The 22,819-nt window shown below is 35.9% G+C and overlaps 1 protein-coding gene across 4 annotated transcripts in view; it reads right to left on the reverse strand.

Moving 5' to 3' along the window:
* Positions 1 to 14,668, reverse strand: part of LOC5572767 — a 29,133-nt gene extending 14,465 nt beyond the window's left edge. The window contains exons 1-3 of one of the 4 annotated variants that reach the window (XM_021841953.1): positions 14,245 to 14,668; positions 14,022 to 14,096; positions 1,953 to 3,058 (exon numbers count right to left, since the gene is read on the reverse strand). In XM_021841953.1, the coding sequence (XP_021697645.1) occupies positions 1,953 to 3,058; positions 14,022 to 14,084 (1,169 nt within the window). In that variant the 5' untranslated portion in view covers positions 14,085 to 14,096; positions 14,245 to 14,668. Of the gene's footprint in view, positions 1 to 1,952; positions 3,059 to 14,021; positions 14,152 to 14,240 lie in introns of all 4 variants that reach the window. The other 3 variants (XM_021841954.1, XM_021841955.1, XM_021841952.1) reach the window with 3 other exon arrangements.
* Between the last annotated feature and the right edge of the window lie 8,151 nt (positions 14,669 to 22,819).

Raw genomic sequence — 22,819 nt, forward strand, 5'->3', positions numbered from 1 at the left:
TAAAGATACCTACCAGCAATATGGGGAGCTGATGTTTGAAACTGGGCGATGGATTTTGAAGAAATTTGTTCAGTATTTCGTCTGTTAGTCTGTTTCAAGCCTTAAGCCATCATCCATTTTGTATGAGTCGTAACGTTTGAGCATTTCTTGGTACAAACTACACATGAACTGTTCCATGAAAAATTAACTCGAGCAAAATTAGGAGGCGTCTACTGCTGCAGCACTATACCCTGAATGACATGCTGGATTATCCTTAGATAAATCTCTGAAAGAAATTCCTGGAGGACCTTCTTGAGGAAACCTTAACCCTTTCTTTCCACAGTTTTGTTCGAAAATTTGACTGTCAAAATGACGTTTTTAAAAAAAAGTACTTGACCAAAAGTTATTGTAGTTCTTCAAAAATATATGCCTAGAATCGAAATGCATTGCTTATAAATATGAATAAAACCAATCCACATGCCATCTGCAATTTGAAATTTTGTAAACTGCACTTAATTTGAAATGTATCTTAATAGTTATCCCTACAAGAGAAGACTTAGCTGTTTATTTAAGTCGTAGAGGTGCAAAGCATATTTTTGAGGAAACAAAATATTCGTTAATAAATTTCAAAGATTTCAACGAAACAAATTAAGAAAGATTTTTTAAAAAGTTTCTAGTTAAGTTGCTTTCTGACGCGTTTCTAAATGTGTGAAGTAATTTATAACGAAATTACTAAACTAATGTCACTAAGCTCTTAGACAAATTTTATGGAGCACTTTCTGTTTAATTCCATGAATAATTTTGGTTGAGATTGCAAAGAAGCTTCAGACTTATCTTTCTCGTTTCGTTCTCAAAATTTGTGCTCTTGAATGTTTTTGTTTGGCTTCGATTAATTTTTACCTTAAATTTAAAGTTTTTTCGAATAGAAAAAATTCCGACTGAAAGGCCAAAAACTTCTCAAAAACATATCCGTCAGTAGTATGCAAAAAGGTTTGTTAAGATAAAATGGTTCGTAGATTTCTTCTGACTTTCTGCCGAAGACTGCTCTAACTTTTGCTATCAAATCTCTCAGAAATACGTCCTGGGTTTCGACTAAACCTAATTCGAATACCTCGGCCAGAAAATGCAGTCCAAAATCGTTTCTAAATATTTTTCACAAGTTTCGCCATACATTTTCACAAGTTCATACGTTTCACAAGAAATTTTCACCTAAATTATTTAGACAGGTAGCCTTTATGTTTTTAGATTATAGGATCAGAAAAAAGTTACCAATAGTTAAATTCTGGTTCGCTGTTTTAATTTGGAAAGCTAATCCAAATTACATTTTTGTATCATCTAAAAACAAACCCTGAAGAATAGGCTAACACATTCTTGGAGGAATCCGTGGGTAATTTTAGAAGGAACCTGTAAATTTGCGTAGAATTTGTTGGTTATTTTCTGGGGAAGATCTTGGTAGAATCAAACGAATAACTCGATGCAAGAATTAGCGGTAAAGTCTGTGGAGACCCATTTCGTTGGTCACCCTATCATCTGGTTGGAGTGTAGAGAAAACGTCAGTTGAAAAATAATCGAAAGACTTGTAACGCGTGAAATCGAACGGCTGATAAAAATAGTTATAGTTTTAATCGTCTGCGTTTATTATCACTCGTTCTCGTGTCCGGTTCCCACAAGTCTCTGGAGGAAATTCTTGGAGAGTTACACTATCCGATCAATGGACTACAACACCTACCTACCTCAATTGTATCGAACTTTGTGGCAAACGCAACCTTCAAAATAAAATAATATACAATCTGTTGAATGTTCCGCCAAAATGTACTTTATGCCACCAAATGATTCTTAAGGCGGCTTATTGTACTAAGCGACCTTTTTTTCCACCCTGTTCAAAATTATGCCAAATATCCATTATGGCAAATAAAATAGTTTACATCAACAGTCTACAAACAATTATGGGATAATCAAAAATTTCTACTTACTTTAACCGCGAATTCTTCTTTTTGGCACTCGGCGGGGCTCGCGATATCTCGAAGGAAGTTTTCGTCTCCCTGCTGATGTACCGCTCGACATATCTAAGCCCCAGCAGCTCAATCTTCTCGGTCACCGTCGACCGATTGTAGTACACTCCATGGACCCTCGCCTCGAGCAGTTTTGGCCATCCCAGCTCGTGCAATTCCCCGGGTGGATGAGTCGGTTTGCTGAGGCAAACCGAAGGCGAACTCTCTTGGGCTTGAGTGGGCTTTTCTACGATTTCATCATTGCGGTAGAACAATCGATCCTCGTGTTGTCGGTACAGTGTGAGCATTCGATCGATGTCGATGCAATATTGGGTAACGGATGGCGGTGGTAAGACCCCGGAAAGCGAGGCCTGCAGATTTTTGAGCAGTTTCCTCTCGATTTGCTCCACTGGATTCATGCAGACATTGGTGGTATTATTGGCAGGGGTGTTCTCGGAATCTGTGGCATCCCCATTATCCGAACGGACATCTTCGTGGTCACTTTCGTGGTTAGCCTCATCGAGCTCGTCGTCGTCGTCGTCGTCATCGGCGAAAAGATCCGGAGATTTCTCATTGTTGTAGTGCATCAATGAGCTGTTCTCCTTCGTCAGCATCTCGTACGACTCGTTCAGCTTGTCTTTGCGTACTTTCTCGAAGCCCTTGGTCGCATCGGTTAACTCGCACTGCGAGCTGCTGGACGGAGCATTCAGACTTCGGATTTTCCCATTGAAAGACAGCTCTTCCGGGGGCACTTCCAGCTGGCTGGTCTCGCCCTCGCCGGAGGAGATTTTGTGATCCACCGCGTTGCAGCTGTCTTCCGCCGTCAGAATACCGGTAATACGCTCCGGATGTTCCGCAACGGTCGACGTGGTCACGTTTCCAACATTATCCAGTTTCTCACTGCTGTTCACAGTGCTTGGTTCGCTTTCGTTGTCATCTTCCTGATTCAGTAAACTTTTGATCTTAGTCTCAATGTAGTTCGAGTCTAGGATAACCGATTTGTGCTCGAAAGTGCCTACCGGTGGCTCCTCATTGCTGGGTTCCGACGAGTTGTTACCCGACGACGCTTCTCGATCGCAGATTGAAACCTGAGAGAACATAGAACGAAACGTTATATACAATTCATCCCACCGAACAATCAATTTAGAAGGGCTTGTAGCGACCAAACAGCTGAATAGTAGTGACTTTCAGTGATTGAAATGATGAAAATAGTGAACGCAGGGTGTTGACTCAATTTTGAAAATAAAATTCCCTGACGTTCCCAGACCTTCTAATCAATATTCAGAAATATTGTAGACCACTAAAATTACTGATTCGAATCGAGCATGAATAGTGTAGTTTAGTTTTATTCCCGAAAAAAAAAACTCATATGTATTACGAAAAAAAAAAACTTTAGTTTCGTATCATGCCTTCTGAGCGATTTCTATGAAATATATCATAATAGGTATCAGAGTTCTCAGTTCATATATCATAATAGCAGAGGCGTCGCGTCCACATGTGCAACATGTGCACTGCACAGGTGGCAAATCATTCATCATAACAACCTACAATTTCTACTATTATTGAAGTACGATTCTTTAATTCTCTCAATAAAATTTTGCCTATTTCAATTATCTTTATCATTGATCATCCCAATTTTCACCTTTCAAAATATTTGTTGTTATATTTTTGCTATTCAAAAGCTGTTTGGTGCGCCGCGAGATCTGTGCCCTAATTTTCCCTACGCGCTCAGTGCGATGCATGCTACGCAACACTTTGTTCCACGCTACACGTTGCTGCTGTGACGATGAAACCCAACGTGTGCACTCTCATCGGGAGACGCGTTGCCTTTCGTCGTACACACAATTCTGTATATGTGGTAGAATGTTTTTTGCACTACAAATGCCAGTGTGTAAGTAGCCAAAGCGTAACTCTGGCCGGTGCACAGTCTTGCCACATCAATCTGTGCCAGCGTGCGGTGGGGAGACAAGAGACAAATCAATCCACGAGAGAGATCCATTTTGCTTGCTCTCTTTTTTCCTTCGCGCTTTCAATATCACCACGCTTGTGGTGTGGAGTACTGGCGTGATTTTTTAGACGGCTGACGGTAAGAAGTTTCTGTAAGTTTAAGACTCAGGGCCCGCGCGTTTTTTTTTTGTACAATACTGGCAGGGTTGGGAAAAAATCTGAAATTCATTCTACAGTAGCCAAACAAAGCCAATCGCAGTCAGCGAAGCCAGTGAAATTCACGCCTACCGCTGCTGTAGGCAAAGAGCCTTGAAAATCGCAAAACACCCGTTACTAAGGGCAACCCAAAATTACTGTAGAAAAAAAATTTTTTCGGAACATTACTAAAGGACCTATCTAACATTGAGAGGCTCTCTTTGTTTACTTTCTCTTTCATTAATAACTGAGTCACATTAATCTCTTCTGTTGCGTTTTTTGTATGAAACGCTAGTCAAGGAAACTGACTTTCGATCTATAGTGAAAAACTTCCCAAAATCTTTAGTGTTCCACTGTTATAATCGAAAGAGAACGAGAGAGGAGAGAATCTCTCATTTGTACATAGGTCTTTTAGTAATGTTCCGCGAGAAATGTTCTATTTCCCGCTGCATTTCCCGCATTTAGAGCCTTCAATGACACTAATGATTTAGAAAATTCATGCACCCAACATAGGCTACCTGTTGAGATTCACGTTTTTGAACTACTGTACTGGGAAAGCCACGTGATTTTCGCGAAATTCAAGCCTACTACTATTACCATTCCCATCACTGAATACTGGTTAAGAACCTCACTTCCAGCATACAGTATTAGCGCGGTGGTACTTGTGATGGTCAATCAGAAGAAAAGCGGTCGTGCCCTCCGTACCGTCATCGTCAGTATAACGCTTGTGGTGTGGTTTAACGATCAACGCTCCGTCATCGTAATCATCGAAACTTGAAAAGCAGTTTTCCTGTTCAAAACTAAACATTATTCGATGAAAATGTGTTCACAGTGTTTCGGGAGGGGAACAGAATACAGTGAACACATTTTCGTGTAAATTTTCTTGATTTTGAACGAAAAAACTGCTTTTGAAAATTCCGAAATCAATGACGGATCCTGCCCCCTTAAAAGCGAGCAATTTTCTTGATGCGTGCACCAAGTACACGAAGCGAACGATCGTGTATTAATTCTATGTAAAAATATGTGGGTTATGATCACTAACTCTATATTGCAATATTAGTTAGAATCCAGTGCTTTATAAATCGAAACTGATGACCCGCATAATTTGAATTATTTTCATATGCAATTTTACAATTTCCCCATAATGATGACTAATTGTTAAAATTGGAAAAGTGAAAAAATGAAACTAAACAACCCGATTAGCATCTGCAATCATAAATGTTTTTAAACAACTGAAAGACTAGAAAAAAAATATATTTGAAAACGAAGGTTAGTAAAGATTGATTATACATTTTATTACCTTAGAAAAAAATGGTTTGAATCCAAGGTGTACCTAATAATGACATATATAAAATGACAAAAAAATGTATAATATATATAAAATGTTGTTTCCGCTTTTAGGAACTGGGTCGGTTATCAACACATAAATAAACCAACGTCAAGCAAATTGTAGTTCGGTCGAACTTGAATCGGGTTGGGGTTGAAACTGTGGTTCAGAACAGGTTGCGCCAGTCCCAACCTAGGTTCAAAAACGAATTCGACATAAATTAGAAGTGCACAGGTTGATAATTAGGCCACGCGACGCCTCTGCATAATAGGTATCAGAGTTTATCAGAGTCTGTGATCAAAATCAGTTTTCCAATTCCCGGATTTTTCCCGGATGCTCAAAAATCTAAGAAACAGATGACTAATTGATCATGTGACTTGATATTGATTTTTTTTATACAAAATGGACAAGTTTGGAGGATTTGAAATAGTTGTTGCAATATCTAAAAGACCATTCTCCCCCTAGAATTCAAAGGAAGTTCAGATAATTTTCGAATTATATTAACAAATGTTGGCTCTGTGTATCTAAACTTCGACTATATTTCTACAAAATCTGTACATCTAAACTTGGACAACATTTCCGCAAAAGTACAAACCTCAATAGCCAACCTTCAAAAAATGCCTTCGGAATTATGCGTTAGACATGGCCCATGAATGGTTTCTGGAGAAATTCTTGTTCTCATGTTGGATTCCAAGGTACGATATCTCCAAATAAGGTACCGTGGGGCAAGTGGGTAATGGATTTCACATGGTTGGGATTCTTCAAATTCTAGAGACCTTAAATTAAAACAAATGAGGTCGTGTATATTTTTTAGCTTGACTCCCACCAAATATGAGCAGTATACTAAAATTGATTTTTATGTAAAATTGAAGAAAAAAGTACAGACAAAGTTTTTGAAAACTGTCTCCTTACTTTTCACTTGCCCCACAGGTGGGGCAAGTGAAAAGTTTATCGTTTCGAACAATAAATCCAAAAACTAACAGTTACATTCACGTTTTCTACTACCTTCAACATTTGTTAATGCGTCCCAATGAACAATAACATAAGTAACATGTAAACAAAGAAAACTGTTTTCTTGTTACTTGAATTTTCTTCAGTTTAGTTATGTTTGTTGAAATGATTCGACAACATTATAACTGCAACATTTCCAATGTTAGTTCTTACATCATGGGACAGCAATTGCATTTCTGCTCTGCAGAATTTCCACCGCTCGTTATTTGTTTTTAAGAAAATCGGATATGACGTCGGATAACTCTTCAAGAGAAATCGAACGGAATCGTTCAATAAAGTATTTAGAAACTTTTTTTTATGTCGATACACATATACCCCATTTTTATGTTTTGAACTAGCTTTACATAGACATTCCACGAGATTTCCGTGTGTTCTCTAATATTGCAACTTTTCAGTCAACGTCTTCCTTTAAATTCGCTGCCCGAAGTAGACATATTAATATTGTAATGTTTGGCAACATCTTTTAGAGAAGTTCCATGATTTCTAATAGCTTTTAACGCTTTAGTATAGTGTTTCTTGGATTATCAGCACGTTATGTTTTTCTATGATAATTGCGAACCATGTTTACTTATGGCTACTTAAAGAGAAAACACAAATTCAATCTCTAATGATAAGCTTTTCACTTGCCCCACCTGATAAGAAAATTGACGGTGTTTAAATTTAGTTATTTTTAGGTCTACGTCGAATTAATTCTAAAACTTTTTTTATTGCAGTTTGAAACTGTCACAGAGGACAACTAAGTAGTGGTACAGGACATTATTTTCCGCAACTTTTTTCCACTGAAAATATTAAAATAAGATTTTACGCCGCCAACTTGTTACTATTATGCAATAATGGCTGAAAAATCCCAGAAATCTTTTACCTATCGTAATGTTCTCAATGACCTCAAAGGTTTACGCATGAGTTTAAAACGTTAATTCACATATTCAGTAAAATATATCAATTGTTTTCACTTACCCCATTTACCCACTTGCCCCGCGGTACCTTACATGTTATTGTTCGCCTATGAAGCTGACTGAAACTTTAGCCAAAAAATCCAAGATTACATTTTATGAAAACCATAACAAAAATCGGGTCATGAGTACTAAAGGATCTTGCTATTTATTTATTCATCAAAGATGATGCCATGAATTTTTGAATGGACTTGACAAGAAATTTGTAAGGGATGATTGGAAGCAATCGCTGTGAATTGGAGAAATCCACACAAAATCTCGTCATGGGCCTCAAGGACTAGTCAAACCAGTAATCCAGAAAAGGCTACATCAAGAATCAGTATCATAAACAATCCCAGAAATCCATCAAATGGAATTCAGTAGAATTCCAAAGAATTATGCAAAACATATTGTTTGGCTTAGCTTTTTCCAACCTCTACGAATCTACTAAGAATTTTAAGCAATATCAGCCAAGGATCTTTTTTAGAATCCACTAAAAGCCTTATTTGCTATCTACTAATAACCATTTCAGTGATCTCTCCGAAATAACTTTCAAGAAGCTAGTAAATCATCGGTTCGATTTCCGTTAGTATTTCAGCTAAGATCTCATTAAAAAAAATGAAATGAATCTTAATGGAAATCTAACAAGCATCTCGTCAAAATCCTTGTCAGGAATCATTTAACCCTTTCTTTCCCACAGCTTTGTTCGACAATTTAACTATCAAAATGGCGTTTCTAAAAAAAAGTGATTGAACAAAAGTTGTTCCAAATAAGCTATATTATTCAAAATCACAATAAAAAAAAATGATTGTTTTTCAATAGTTAGTTGATTGTTTTTCAATAGTTTGACCCTTAGATCACTTATTTCGATGTTTGATAAGACAAATGAGCGTATAAATTTATTCCAATAATTATTGAGCTACTCGTACCAATTCGGTTTAGCTAGCGTTTGTTGAAAATTGGTGGATCACCTGTGCTACCATGGGAAAGAGAGGGTTAATACCCTTCTATGAATGGTTCGTTCAAGGATTTTAATCGTTAACTATCTCTCTAACAACTGACCAAAAGTTAGTCGCCAGTCGTGCACATCCTAGAAAAAAAAATCTTATTTTGCCTGTAAAAATCGAAACAAATTAGTAATCTGATGCTTGAAATACACATTTTTCCGGTGTGTTATCCAAGTTTCCGGGTATTTCCTGATTTTTTTTTCCAATCATTTGTGATTCCCGCGCTTTCCCGGATAGATGGACATCTTGCATTAATGCTAACAACACTGTCATTTGTGCTTCAATTTGAGTATCTAGACACAGGGGGGACGGGGCATTTAGACACAGAAAGTTGTAAATACTTTCCAGTTTGAAACCAGCAGAAACGATTCAACTAAATCAATGAATGAAGAATAGGTAGACATAATATTATCATTATTATTTATCTTTATTTTAGTGGCTTTTCTCACTTGGTGAATTCGACACTTTTTAACGACAAAAAAGACCAGATGGGCAAGCCTAGACGGAGGTAGAGATAAAACACAATATCATTATTGATATAAATATATAATTATTAAGATATAATTTCCCATTGCCATTGTTTTATTAACAAGTTGAACTGGAATAAATGATTGTTCAGTAGCTGGATTCTATGCTTTTATTCTTCAGAATTTGAATAGCAGTTAGAATTGTTCATCGTAAAAATTTGAAGTTCATAATGTAAATTTGCATCAAATTTTAACAAAAGTTGTAAGTCAAATTGGTCAAACCAATTCTAACTGGATTCTTACAAATTCCTAAGCGTTGGTTTCACACAATTTTGGGAAGGAAAATCCTGGGCAAAATTATCTGTTATTAACAAAAATTTCACAAAAATCATTTTGAACAGAATTCATATAAAATACTAGACAGCAATTGCAAAGGTTCCTGGACAGGTTTGCAAAATAAATCTTAGGTAAGATTATTTCCTGCACATGATTCTCAATGGATTACCTGCTTTGCTCTTGGCCACAGTTGATCAGCAGAAGTTTTCTCGTTTTATTTTGTATGGGGAAAGGCATCTAACTTCAAATTTCTCGTAAATGAAAGCATCAATCGAAAAAATATTTGGTAGGCGTGATAGTCATTATCATAATGTACTACCAAATATTTTTTTCGAAAAAAGTTTCCAATTTTGAGAAATAATTCGTTAGATGCATTTCGCCATATACATATTTTTCGCGTTACCTTTCAGCGATTTTTCGTGCATAGACACTAGCGCATGTGCGTTACTATGTGCAGGGCTGGTAGCAAGAATTGGTACCGAAAAAAGTTATTTTAGAGACCAAATTTGAGAAATAAGTGACTAAAAAGTGACTTTCTATTCTCGAAAAAGTGACTAAAAGTGACTTGAAAAGCAAGCCGTAATCAATTTTATTTCAATTCTAGTATACTGTTTTACGATCAACATCAATTATGATAGGGAATATTCCAACTGATCTTTTGCAGGTAGTAGGTGAGTACCATATTTGGACATTTTTATTGTGCTTCCAAATTTACAAGATATCACCTAGATTTTTTTCAAACATAAACTACCATGTTTACGTCTGAAATCTGAAAATCTACTAAAAAAGGATTATTTTTAATTAGATTTTCAATACTTTCAAAATTGTGTGTCTTTTATATTACCAAAGTATTTTATATTGGAAATTTTAATAAGAATTTGGAACATTTGTAAAATTAAAATTTTTGTCATTTCACATTTCCATTTAAACTCCAGCATTTCTACCTAATAATGTCAATATTTTTATGCATTAATCGATATTTCAAATAAAATGATGACAGAAGATCGAATTTGATTGGAATACTGCTTAAACCGCGTCCTTTAAACGCCGACTAAGGAAGAAATTTTCCATCAGTAAGTTTAATGGAAGATATTCCATTCTAAGGCTTCCTCATGCAATTACGACAAGTAACTTTTCGTTTTGCCGTAAATTTATTATTACTTCGAAGACCTCTTCAGGAGTTTGTTTTGTGATTTTTACGAACTTTTTATGTAATTTTTCTAAGAATCGTTTATATATCTTAATGTATTCAATATGTTTTATTTTTTTAAGAAAAATCACGAACGAAAAAAACTTAAACTTAAAACAATTTCATATTTTTTGTGAAAAATTTTGAAAAATCCTTCTAAAAAAAATCCTAGTGTAATTTCTGATGAAACTTGTGTAAGTTATAATGATGAATACCTACGAGAATCACTGAAAGATCTCTCGAATTCTTGATAAATTGCTATGCTCTAAAAGCATATTAATCCATCAATGGTCGGGGCAGTAACTGTAATAATTGCTGCATTATTAACTAGTGTGGAACCTTGAAAGAAATTTTAAAGAATCCATGCAGGTCTGGAAACTGTATTTGAAAAATATCAGTGATGTGTTTGAGCCGCAGTAATAATATTTTGAAAAAAATGCTGGAGAAATTTCTTGAGGAATCTAATGAGGAATCCCAGATGCAATTCATCGAGCAAGTCTTGGAAAAGATTTTATCCAATAACACCTTAAGTAAGTTTTGAGAAATTCCGGAGAGTAATTATGGATGATTTTTTTAAAAGAATCCTTATAAAAATGCCTGGAATAAATGAAAAAGGCGTAGGAATTATTGTAGGGTTTCTTGTAAAAATGTCGATTTTTTTTTTTGAAAACTCTATAATAAACCTTTGGGAAAAAACTTCTGTAGGGCATGCGGGAAGAATCCTAGAAGTAGCGATTGAAGAAATCTGTGAAAGAATCAGTGATCTGGAGGAAATACTGAGAGTTTTTCTTCAGAGTAATCTCTATGAAAATTACTGGAGGTAGTAGCGTAGGAATGCTCTAAAATTTTAAGTATAAAATTGAGAAGAAATTCCTTTGAGCTTCTATTGAAAAATTGCTGGCGGCATTTCTGGTGGAGTTCTTGAAAGCATTCCAGAAGGAATCTCTGGATAAATAGTTACGTAATAGTATCTGAAGGTTTTTCTGGAGCCTCTAGAATGTTGCACCAGAATTCATTGCAAGCAAGTTTCTTTATAAAAAAGCGTTTTTATAAAAAGTAATTCAAAAAACAATATTTCAAAGGTCTATTTTTTTCAAAATCAGTTTAAAATTTGTTGGTTGTTTTACAATAGTAAACTGATTGCTTACCAATAGTTTTACTATTTAAAAAGTTAGTTGACTTTTGGATTAATCTGATAAGTATAGAATCATAATCTACTGTTAACTCTCCCTTACTCGATATTTCGTATCTCGATATCGAGTTAGAGAACCACAGTAAAAGTTGGTTTTCATGGCTACTGCGATGGTCCCTTGGATCGCATTTGCACTGGTTTTGTGTTCCATAATTCGATACCTCCCTTACTCGATGGCCCCTTCAATATCGAGTTATGGAGAGTTGACTGTAGAAACTAATGCATAGTATTCCTCTGGTTCGGTTTGCCTCAAGTTCGTCAAAAATAATTGAGCTCTGGAGCTACCATGGGAAAGAGAGGGTTATGGCAAAAAGTGACTTTGGATACCATATTGATTATAATGTCATTAGAGACCTTAACTAAAAATAAACACTTTTTAGAGATATGCATTGAAATAGTATCCAAGCCTTTAAAAAAGATCTGCTTACCTGAAAATATACTATTTTTACTAGCTTTAATCTTTTCCTACAAATATTTTTTTATTTCATATGCTTATGAAAGATACCCAACTAGTACTGGGAATCGTATTTGCCTTTCCCATTTTAGCAATTCTTAGTCCTACTTCCTTATTTAAACAAAGTAATTCGGAATATTGAAAATAACTTAAAGTGAATTGACTGAATACCTCTAGTTGTAATAGCGGCGCAGCCGAATTTTTTTTTATTGAAGAAATGTTGTGTTACAAAAAGGACATATTCTGCCATAATAATTACTGGTTCGAGGTTTTTTTTCCTGCGTATAGCCGAAATCTTCTGATAATTCCAGGTTTTTTCCAGGTTGAATAAAATTCCCTGATAATTCCAGGTTTTCCAGGATTTTTCAGGTAGTAGACACCCTGCTAACTTAAAACTTATTCTAAATTAAGAAGGCCGATTCAAAATTTTCTCCCGAAAAATTAGCTCAAAATAGTTGAAAAAAGTGACTTTTTGACAAAAAAAGTGACTTTAGTTGAAATGGCTTCAAAAAAGAGACTTTAAAGTGACTGGCCTCAAAAAAGTGACCAAGTCACTTAAAAGTGACTCGCTACCAGTCTTGACTATGTGGAGAGTAGCGAATCAGGGCATGCATGTAACCCATTTTCGCAATCTCTTGGGCAGCATTCTCACAAAATCTAGAACATGATTCTTTGAAAGTCCTGGCAGGAATTTCAGGTACAGGTAGTATTCTGACAGAAGTCTTTGCTTACTTAGTTTTCACAAAATCCTCGGTAAGGTGCTCATCAGTAAGTATCTTGTTACAATATGTCCAAAATAATGAAAAAAACAATGACTTTTGTTTGATATTTCGAAAATGAGTTTGTTCGTGAACTACAAACAAATTTGACCCTTCACCAAATTTTGTTGCTGAGATTTGGCCCACGGTTCAAAAAGGTTGGACGGGCTTGTCCAAAAGCAAAACAAATATTTGTTCCAGAAATACAATTACATCAGTCAGTTACAATTCTCCCGTTCGGTACTTTTTGGCGAAACTAGAGCAGCAGAGCGATTTTGGTAGATTCGGTAATGATTTTATCGAGAATCAGTTGTACAACTGAAGACATTCTTTAAGAAAGATGAACAATAGATATCTGCTGAACTTTAAATATATTCAAAACAAAGTTATCAAAAAAAAAAAACGATTGATAAACAGCTGAGATCTAGCCCACCAAAGTTGATCATGTTGTGTGGAAAACTGTTCAATGCAGTATATCCACAAAAATGACGACAAAACTACAACTACTACAAAAACTCCTCTCAATATTCCTTCAGGTAGTCCTTCAGATTTTTTTTTAGAAATTACCCAAGGAAATACTCAAAGAATTTATCCAGGAATGTTTCCAGGAAAATGCAAAGGATTATTTTTAGAAATTATTGGAGAAATTCCTTAAAACATCCGGAATGAATTTCTAAAACAAATCTTATATTGATATCTAAATGAACCTCTGTAGCAATTCTTTATGAAATCTCGAAAGGATGTCTAAAATTAACTTCCTAATTTCTGATGAAGTCATGATGGACTTTCTAGATTAATTGCTAAGGTGTTTATTGGAATCCCTAGATGGTAAGCCGCTGATAAATGCATGAAAGAATCCATATGATAAATAACTGTAGGAAGAACTAAAATATTGGAGCTTCTTGTAGAGTTTCCTGGGAAAATCTGCTAATTAATTACTTCAAAAACCTTTGAGGATTTTCTTGAAAAAACTATAGGAACCTTTGGAAGGCTTGCTAGAGCAACGACTGGAGAAATCAATGGAAAAATCTCTGGAGGAAATCCTGGAATAATTTCTGGGAAAAATTCAAGGATAAATCCTGTGGATATTACTGAAGGTCGTTACGTCTGATTTCCTAGATCAAATTTTGGACAAATTTCTTTAATTCTTTAGAGGATTTTTTGTACAAATTTCTAGACGAGTTTGTAAGATATCTCTAAAGGATTGTCTACAGTTGCAAAAAAATATTTACTTACCATCGAAGTGTTTCCAATCGATTCATTGTTGCTCAAATTCAGTCTGCTGGTTTTGGTTATCATCTTTCACTCACACTGAAATCGGATAGAATACGAAATTATTCCCAAGCTTCAATTCAGCATACCTAAACTGGGTACGAATCCATCGGTCAAGCGCCGAGAAAAAAAAACACAAAATACTGGTCTTTTAGCATCTTTCTACGTAGGTACTACACTTACCTACCTTCGATGCTTCAAAGTTGCATTGATTACGTATAGAATTTTTCCACCTTCTTTCGACGAAGAACCGCGAATTTGACACTGTTTCCCTCTGTTGTGGTACTGCGTTTACTTCTTCGTGCTCTTCCTCTTACCCTGCTGTTGCATCCGATTTCGAATTTTACGCTCCTTTTTTCGCCAACAATCGGCTGACTGCCACGAACTGAAAACAGCTTTTACCAGTGCATATTTTCCCCACTAAATCGACCAATATCATCACAATTTTCGGCACATTTTGTGACCCGCGATTTTGGCAATCGCTTGAGCTGATTAACGCGAGCGAAAACTTATGAAAACAACTGCAAATTCACAAAAAATCAGTGGAATTTCACGAACCGATGCGATGGGTGGACAACTTTTTGGGTTATAAAATTGCGTGGAACGTTTCAAGAGGTTTCATGCTACGATGTTGCATGACCGCGGTAGAACAGTTTCGAACAGTTTTAGACAGATGTTGCGGGAGGCGGGAAATTAAAAGGGCCAACTACACACAACATGCTAATTTGGGATGTGAACCATTTCACCAATTGCCCGGTCAACCAGTCAGTGATTTTCGATAGCGATCGATATCAGGCCCATGGCACTGGACGACTTTTAGCGTAGTCAACATCTCCATGTGTTTACTCATTTTCGGGTAATTTGAATCGAGAGTGCAATCAGAATGCGAAGTTTTGTTTAATGTTTATGATCCATAATCGAGCAAGAGTAGCAATCAAATCACTGATTGCTTGCTTGGAGGCTTGCAGGATGCCTTTTAATGTTTACTCTCCTTCAAAAACCATCGAAATGTTGACTGTGCTTCAACTTTTTGGCACATTATTAGCTGATTTAACAATATCAAAAATTGATAATCAAACCATAACAAATAATTAAACAAAGCAATGGTCTTTATTTTCACAGTTCTTACAACTGACAGTGGGCGATATTCACTTATCGCCCGGGACATACTGGCTACGAAGAACACTGTGTATCGATATATGGTTGTCATGGGCCTGATCGATATAGATTCGTTTTGAACCGTTAGCGATCGCCATCGTTGGTCAAAGATCTATTGTGCATTTAGACAAAAATTGTCGAGAGGTCGCTGGCAAACTAGCAGCTTTGCTTACTTCCGATACTGTTTTCTGTTCAAATCATATCATTTCGCAGCACTGCAGCTAGCAAATCAAAACAAAAACATCGTGCAGGATGACACACAAATGATTGTGAAAAACTTACTGTGGAACTTTTGCCTAGCCTCTTCAAGGATCAGGACAGGTTCACGGCTGTAAAGGTCCACCAGCCTGAGTATCTCAAGCACCTCTTTTCACTGTTTTTTTTCCTATAGATTCCATTTTATTCGTAGGCATTTTGTCGGCGCACTGTTCTCGGAATTTACTTCCCTTTTCTGCTAGCCAAAACAAATTCATTCTCATCACAATGTAGCTGCCAAATTCAAATGTCAAAAAACTTCGGAAGTAAGTTCGGAAGTCGGAAGTCTGGACTTCCGAACTTCAATTCAGTGCTGGCGACATAATATAAAGAATTATGAAGACTGGTTGGTAGGGTGTTTATCTTTTAGGGTCTGTCTCAATATGGTCCTAAAGGCTTGTCCCAATTTTAGTGCCAAACGCTTAGGTTTAGGCCAAAAACACATGTTTTCATGTTTCTGTAGATTGTGTCACACCCCTTGGCTGAAAAACAAATCAACAAATTGTGGGTGTATTTTGCTTTCCGTGTCCCTTCCGAAATGTCAGATAGGAACAACCCCAGTGTTAAAACTAAAACCCCTGTGGTGTTTTTGTCGACTAAGCGAATGTCAAGCATGATCAAAAGTGTCAAGGTTAATTTATGAACCCAATTTTTAAATTAAACTTTAAATATGATGTAGCCGCTATTTGAGCGGGAAAAAATGCTAAAGTAGTTGCAGTAACATGCTCTTTCGTGTTTTCAAATAAAAACAAGATTTTATTAAAAGTTTTAGAACCCAATTGGGCTAATAAAATTAGTCCGAACTTAAATTTGACAGTTCGGAAATAATTTCTCCTCGAATCAATCAATGAACTGTCAAATGTAATTTTTGTTTGGTCCAATTCGCAAATGTGTCGGAAGTAACGCGCTGTATAGATCATCTGATGTTATTTCAAGATGCGTTTCTAAGGCCCCAAGCACAATGTGAACGGCAACGCGGCACAACGGCAAAACGGCATGCCCATCTTGATCTACACTTTATTTATTTATTTATTTATTTTAACTTATGAATTTTGAAAGAGGGAAAAGCCCCTTTGAGTGATATTCCAATGAAATCTTTCTCAAAAAGGCACAAAACCAGTTTCGAATAACGTTATAACATAATATATATTAAATAAAGGCTCTCCCGGAATCGGTCCATAGCGGAGCCGAAGTCTTCCATGTTCAATCAGTATGAATGTTCACAAGCACGTATCCAAAGAGCCAATCGATTAGATGGGATGAGTGCCAAAATTGTTGTCTCTGAAAGTAAAACCAGAAAAAAAAAAAACAAACGAGCAGTATCATGCACGATAAGAAATTTCATTCAAAAATTTGTATAGAATTTTCATGATAGGGAATGAATGATTTCCCAGAATATCTCGAACTGACACAGGAATATCAAGACCCAAACTAATTATATTTTCCAGTAATTTTTCTCTAGGTGCATCAAAACGACAACATTCAAAAACAATATGATCTATGTCTTCATATGACTTATTACATTCACAAATATTTGAATCAGTGATATGTATGCGATACAAATGACTACTACAAATATAATGATTAGACATTAATCTGGAAAAAGAACAAATAAAATTACGTCCAACAGGAAGATGTCGGAACTAAGGAAATACTTTAACTTTCGGAATAATGGAATAACAAAATCGACCTTGGTCACTTGTATTCCAAGAAATTTGCCAATCATTTATTGAATGTTTTTTTCAAATTAGTAAAATATTCCGAATAGTTAATACCGCGTTTATATATTTGTCCACGAAAAACACCCAGTTTTGCCAATAAATCAGCCTGTTCATTACCATAAATATTACAATGAGCTGGAATCCAAACAAATTTAATAACAAATCCTCTAGAGTATAAATCATATAATAGCCCTTTTATTGATAAAACTATATGATGGGATTTGATGTTAAAGCTAATGGATTTTAAGCTTGAATACAGCTCAGGCTATCTGAACACACCACAAATATATTAGGTGTATAATTTTTTATCAATCTGCATGTAAAATATAAAGCTGTTAATTCAGCTGTGAAAATGGAACAAGGAGATTCTAATTTATAAAAATGAACCAATTGAAAGTTATATACACCAAACCCAGCCACATTTTCAATTCCATCGGTGAAAAAAATCTGATCATTATCTACCCCAATAAATTTACGTTTCAATAACAATGGGGCATAACGGGGATAAGCATGGCAAGAAATTTGTTTTAATTCTTCAAGTAAAGATAAATCAACAATTGGTTGAAAAGAATGAACATTCATGCTATATTCATGAAAATGTACAGATAAATTTGGAATAATATTTTCTGCAGAACAATAAATAAATGAATTCAATAGTCTGTTAGTAGGATTAATTTCAAATAAAGATTTTAATGTATCAATTATAGGATGTTCATTTGAAAAACAATTTATCAAAAATTTGCAATTGGGTCCTAAAATGTTTAATGAAATCTTGTTTTTATTTAATGACACAAAACGACTTGGATGAGACAGAAATAGAAAGAAAGATACATGAAATAAACAAACTTTTTTTTTTCTTTTTCCTCCACCCACGTGCTATAAAATTTTTGACATCTCTCACTTCAGGGACTTGGAACGAGTAGGCCGTTTATCGGCCTAATAATTCGCCAAAAGTGGCTTTTGAGCGGCCCTTAATCACGATATAGTGCCAATTAGCCTTGTTGGTCATGCCTTTAAATCGACTATAGAACTGATTTGGTGCTGATTTTTACGGCTTATTGGTTACTTGGGTATAGATAAGCCCCTCTTGTATATCATATTACACTATTTCAAATGTTTCTATAATCTATAATCTTACATTTTTTTACTTCATAAAAAAGAGAAGTTCACTAAAGCAAATAAAGTTTAAGGTGAGGATGAAACAAAGTCTCGCTAAATTAAAGTAACTAGAGAAAGTTATGAATCCAATTTGTTCAAGGTTTAATTCTGCCAGAAGTTTTGAAACTCTGATTCAAAACTTTCAGTCAAAAGTTAGTGAAAAAATCAAGCCCTGCTAGTGAGAGAAAAAAAACAAACGATTTTGAAACATTACCAACCAATTTGAAGAACTTTAATGTAGCAAAGTAGACTATTTCTACGAGTAATTGAATCATTAATATTTAAATGTTATTTGTTCAATAAGCATCTGTCTTAATGGAAATATCATAAACCATATCAACTTTCTACAAATAATATTTGGTGATTTGTAAATTTAAAGCTTGAAGATGTTCGTTCAAAATGGTTTTCCCGGTAACCATCTCAAATTCCCGGTTTTTACCGTCTTTTTCCCGATGGATTCAAATTCCCGTCTTTTTCCCGCTTTTCCCGTTTTTCCCGGTTCGGTGGCCACCCTGATGCGAGTGCTGCAGGTGGCGGATTGACCACCTACAAAATATTTGAATCGACCGTTAAAAAGGTGGTCGATGGACAATGATGAGAGTGTGACGTCTGTTTGTCTGTGGTTTTATTTTTGAATTATTTCATCCACACAGCGGCAAGTATGATCTGTAGATTTGTGAACAGAACACTGGTTATTCTCTGGTGCCATCTAAAGATGCATGCGCTCGTACCTTCATGTTTAACTGCGGTGAATTTTGATATTATTCAAACAAATATGACCGAGAAATAGAAAAAAATTCAAAACTTAACATTCAATGCAAAGACGAACGTAAACATGGCTCTCGGATTTTCACTTAGGCTGCCATCGGAGGCCGAACATCAATATTATGTCGCCAGCACTGAATTGAAGTTCGGAAGTCCAGACTTCCGACTTCCGAAGTTTTTTGACATTTGAATTTGGCAGCTACATTGTGATGAGAATGAATTTGTTTTGGCTAGCAGAAAAGGGAAGTAAATTCCGAGAACAGTGCGCCGACAAAATGCCTACGAATAAAATGGAATCTATAGGAAAAAAAAAAACAGTGAAAAGAGGTGCTTGAGATACTCAGTGGCGGAATGAGAGAATGGCTGGTGGACCTTTACAGCCGTGAACCTGTCATGATCCTTGAAGAGGCTAGACAAAAGTTCCACAGTAAGTTTTTCACAATCATTTGTGTGTCATCCTGCACGATGTTTTTGTTTTGATTTGCTAGCTGCAGTGCTGCGAAATGATATGATTTGAACAGAAAACAGTATCGGAAGTAAGCAAAGCTGCCAGTTTGCCAGCGACCTCTCGACAATTTTTGTCTAAATGCACAATACTTGTGGTTCTATTGAGTTTCAATATCTTCACACAGTGCAACCATAGAGTAAAATAAATGGACAACACCTATTAATGTAACAGTAATACCTGGCGCATAATGATGGAATTGATTTTAGTGTGTTATTGCTAAAACATTACACGATTCCTAGAAATACGCAAGTAAATGAGTAAACAATTGTGTAAGCCACTAAATAAAAGGAGAAACTATCTTCAACGTGTTTTTGTTGTAAGCTACGGGAAAATCGTCTTTTGATGCTCCCTTGCCTATAACCTATATTACGATTCTACCATATGAAAAACACCATATGTGGAACATATTATAAATTATTAACAACAAAAACAATGGTTAGAATACTGTTTGAACCTTTCTAGGTACAGTAAATTTCTATGCGGGAAGGTAACCGTAATGCGCGAATGGAATGATGAACGAAACCATTCAAAGTTTGCTTCAGTTTATCAACGGCACTACTTCTAGTACTGCATTTGGTCCCTTGGTACTGCAAAAGGTACCCAAGTTTGATAGATCGCAGTACATTTTTCACGGCATTTTGTTTTTGCTCTATTAGCTTATGTGCCCTGAAATTTTGAGCAACTGCAAGGGAAGGTCTTTATTTTGTCTTTGTAAATACTGTGCAAAAGGATAGAGATTGTTCACAAATTTTATAACGCCGAAAATGGTCATTTTTGACACCCACCCACCCCCTCGTAACAGTTTTCGTATGAATATTTTGAAAATTTTGTATGAGCTGTAACATTTTGGGTATAACCACCCACTCCCTCCAGCGTTATTACATTTTTGAACAGTTACATATAGCTAGTACGCTGATCATAAGTACTGTGCAAAAGGATAGAACAAGAAACGGCCAATGAATGATTCCGCTATCGAATTTACTTGAGCTGAAAAAAAAAACAAATGAAGCTGTATTTTTCCAAAGACACATTAAAAACCTCCATGTCCCTTGCAGTTGCCTAAAATTTTATGGCTCATAAGGAAATCTAGAGTGTCGTGAAAAGTGTACTGCGATCTGTCAAACTTGGGTACCTTTTGCACTACCGAGGGACCAAATGCAGTATTAGAAGTGGTAACCAACCTGAGCCGGAGTGGGACGGACCTGATTTTTCTGTACACGCAAAAAAAATGTGCGGTAAAAACTACCATTTTAGGGGGTTAACTTAAGCGCTCGCACCGGCAATTTTCAGCAGACCAGAAATGCGCTTGATTTTACCATGTCTGTAGTTGGAATCAGATTGTTGTAAATTATTTCTGTCAAATATACCAGTAATGCGGTGGGGTACCGGTACCGTAAACATAGTAAATTGGTCTGAAATTCCATGGTAGTTTTAAGAATGGGCGTAGTCAACTAAAATAGTTATTTTTACCACAGAATTTTTTCCCGTGTACGTAAAAATGTGCCGCTCAATTCTGGACAAACATTTGAAAATGGCTCAAGACGTCTTTTTTCAGAAACGTCGCGGTAGCCTTTTTAGCCCGCCCACGCAAACTAACACCACTATCAGAAAGATTGATGTCCTACACGGAGAAATCAGACTACCCAAAAAATAAGTTCTTTTTACTCAAATTTGGGTACACTGCATTTAGTTTTTACCCACGGTTGGGTTGTTTTGCCTCTCTCGCAACAGCAATGTTGTCAAAAACAGAGAGAGACACACCGACCCAGTGTCGAAGTTTAATGGAATAAGCCAAATTTGGGTTCTTTCGAGTTTACCTACCGTTAAGATGATTATAGAACGAAGCCACACCTCAAATTTTCAAAAGCACAAGACTTGAGAACCAAACAGCGCTCCGCGTTGAAAATTCATCTCATTGGTAACCACCAGCAAGCAAGTAATTTGATTGATTTTCAACGCGAACTGTTGTCAGATTCTCCAGTCTTGTGCACTTGAAAATTCAAAGTTTGGCTTCGTTTTATAATCAGCTTAGTTGTTTTAACCCATTACGGAGACTTCGAAAGTTAACGCTGTGTATTTTTTCTTTCTTGCACTGAGTTGTTTGTTTTGCCACTGTCAAATGGAAACAACCTAATATATAGGTATATATCAGTTAACCCAAATTTGGGTTATCTTACGGAAGAGCCAAATTGCGTCAAAAAAAGGTCAAAATTGGGTTGATTTGCGGCTCCGAGTAGCTCTTCCTGATAGTGGTATTGGTTAGCGTGATCGAGTTGAATTGGGCTCAACAGCGTTTTGCAAAGCCAATGTTTACCAATGTCGATGTGCCCTTTTGAAATGTTTGTCCAGAATTATTCCGCAAGTAAAAGTAACACTTCGCTCATACTGGACTTACTTTGGTAAAAAAGAGAGATTTTTCTTGAGCGCTTCACGTTTCAAGTACCACGCAAATTTGAGAAAAGTTTTTGTTTACACGGAAACATATTTTTACCTAATTTTTTAGTTTACTTTACCCAAAATTAAGTATATCGATTATAGTTTCAACCCAAAATCTCTCGGTTTTCTCTTTCTCCCACACGAATGTTGTCAAAAATAGAGAGAGCTGCATCTACCCAATGGGGGTACTTTGGCCCAATAACCCGCATAAATCCAAACCACAAAGAAACATTAACGAAAATGGTCTATGCTCCAATTTTTACCATAGCTACAATAGTACGTTCGACCATAAGTGGATTATAGCTGGATAAAGTTTGGACCATAATGATTATTGTTTTCGATGTGCCGACCATATCAACAACGGGTTGTTAAGAATGTTTACCGTTCTGAAATCCATTTTTTTTTCTTGCAATTTTTGAACGGAGACTATAATGAAAAAGTATCCAGTATGGTTCAGAATTCTATAGCAAGGATGTTGCATAAATGGTTTGGTTACGGTAGAACCAAATCTTAGAACAATTCACGTTATGGTATTCTTTTATTTTGTTATCAAATGGGAATAAAAAAATGTTCATTGAAAAATAAAAGATGAGGGAATTTTCAAACACGCATGATTTATTGCAACTTACACAGCTCTAAAGAGTAACAGCCAACTCAATTTCACAATAATCAAATAACTACCTGTAGGTCACAGGGTGGGGTTTGTAGATTCATTCTTTGGGAGATTTTTTTCTGCTGTACCGCTCAGATGGAAAAGTAAA

The sequence above is a fragment of the Aedes aegypti genome, chromosome 2 (assembly GCF_002204515.2).
Source record: "Aedes aegypti strain LVP_AGWG chromosome 2, AaegL5.0 Primary Assembly, whole genome shotgun sequence".
NCBI classification, from domain to species: Eukaryota; Metazoa; Arthropoda; class Insecta; order Diptera; family Culicidae; genus Aedes; species Aedes aegypti.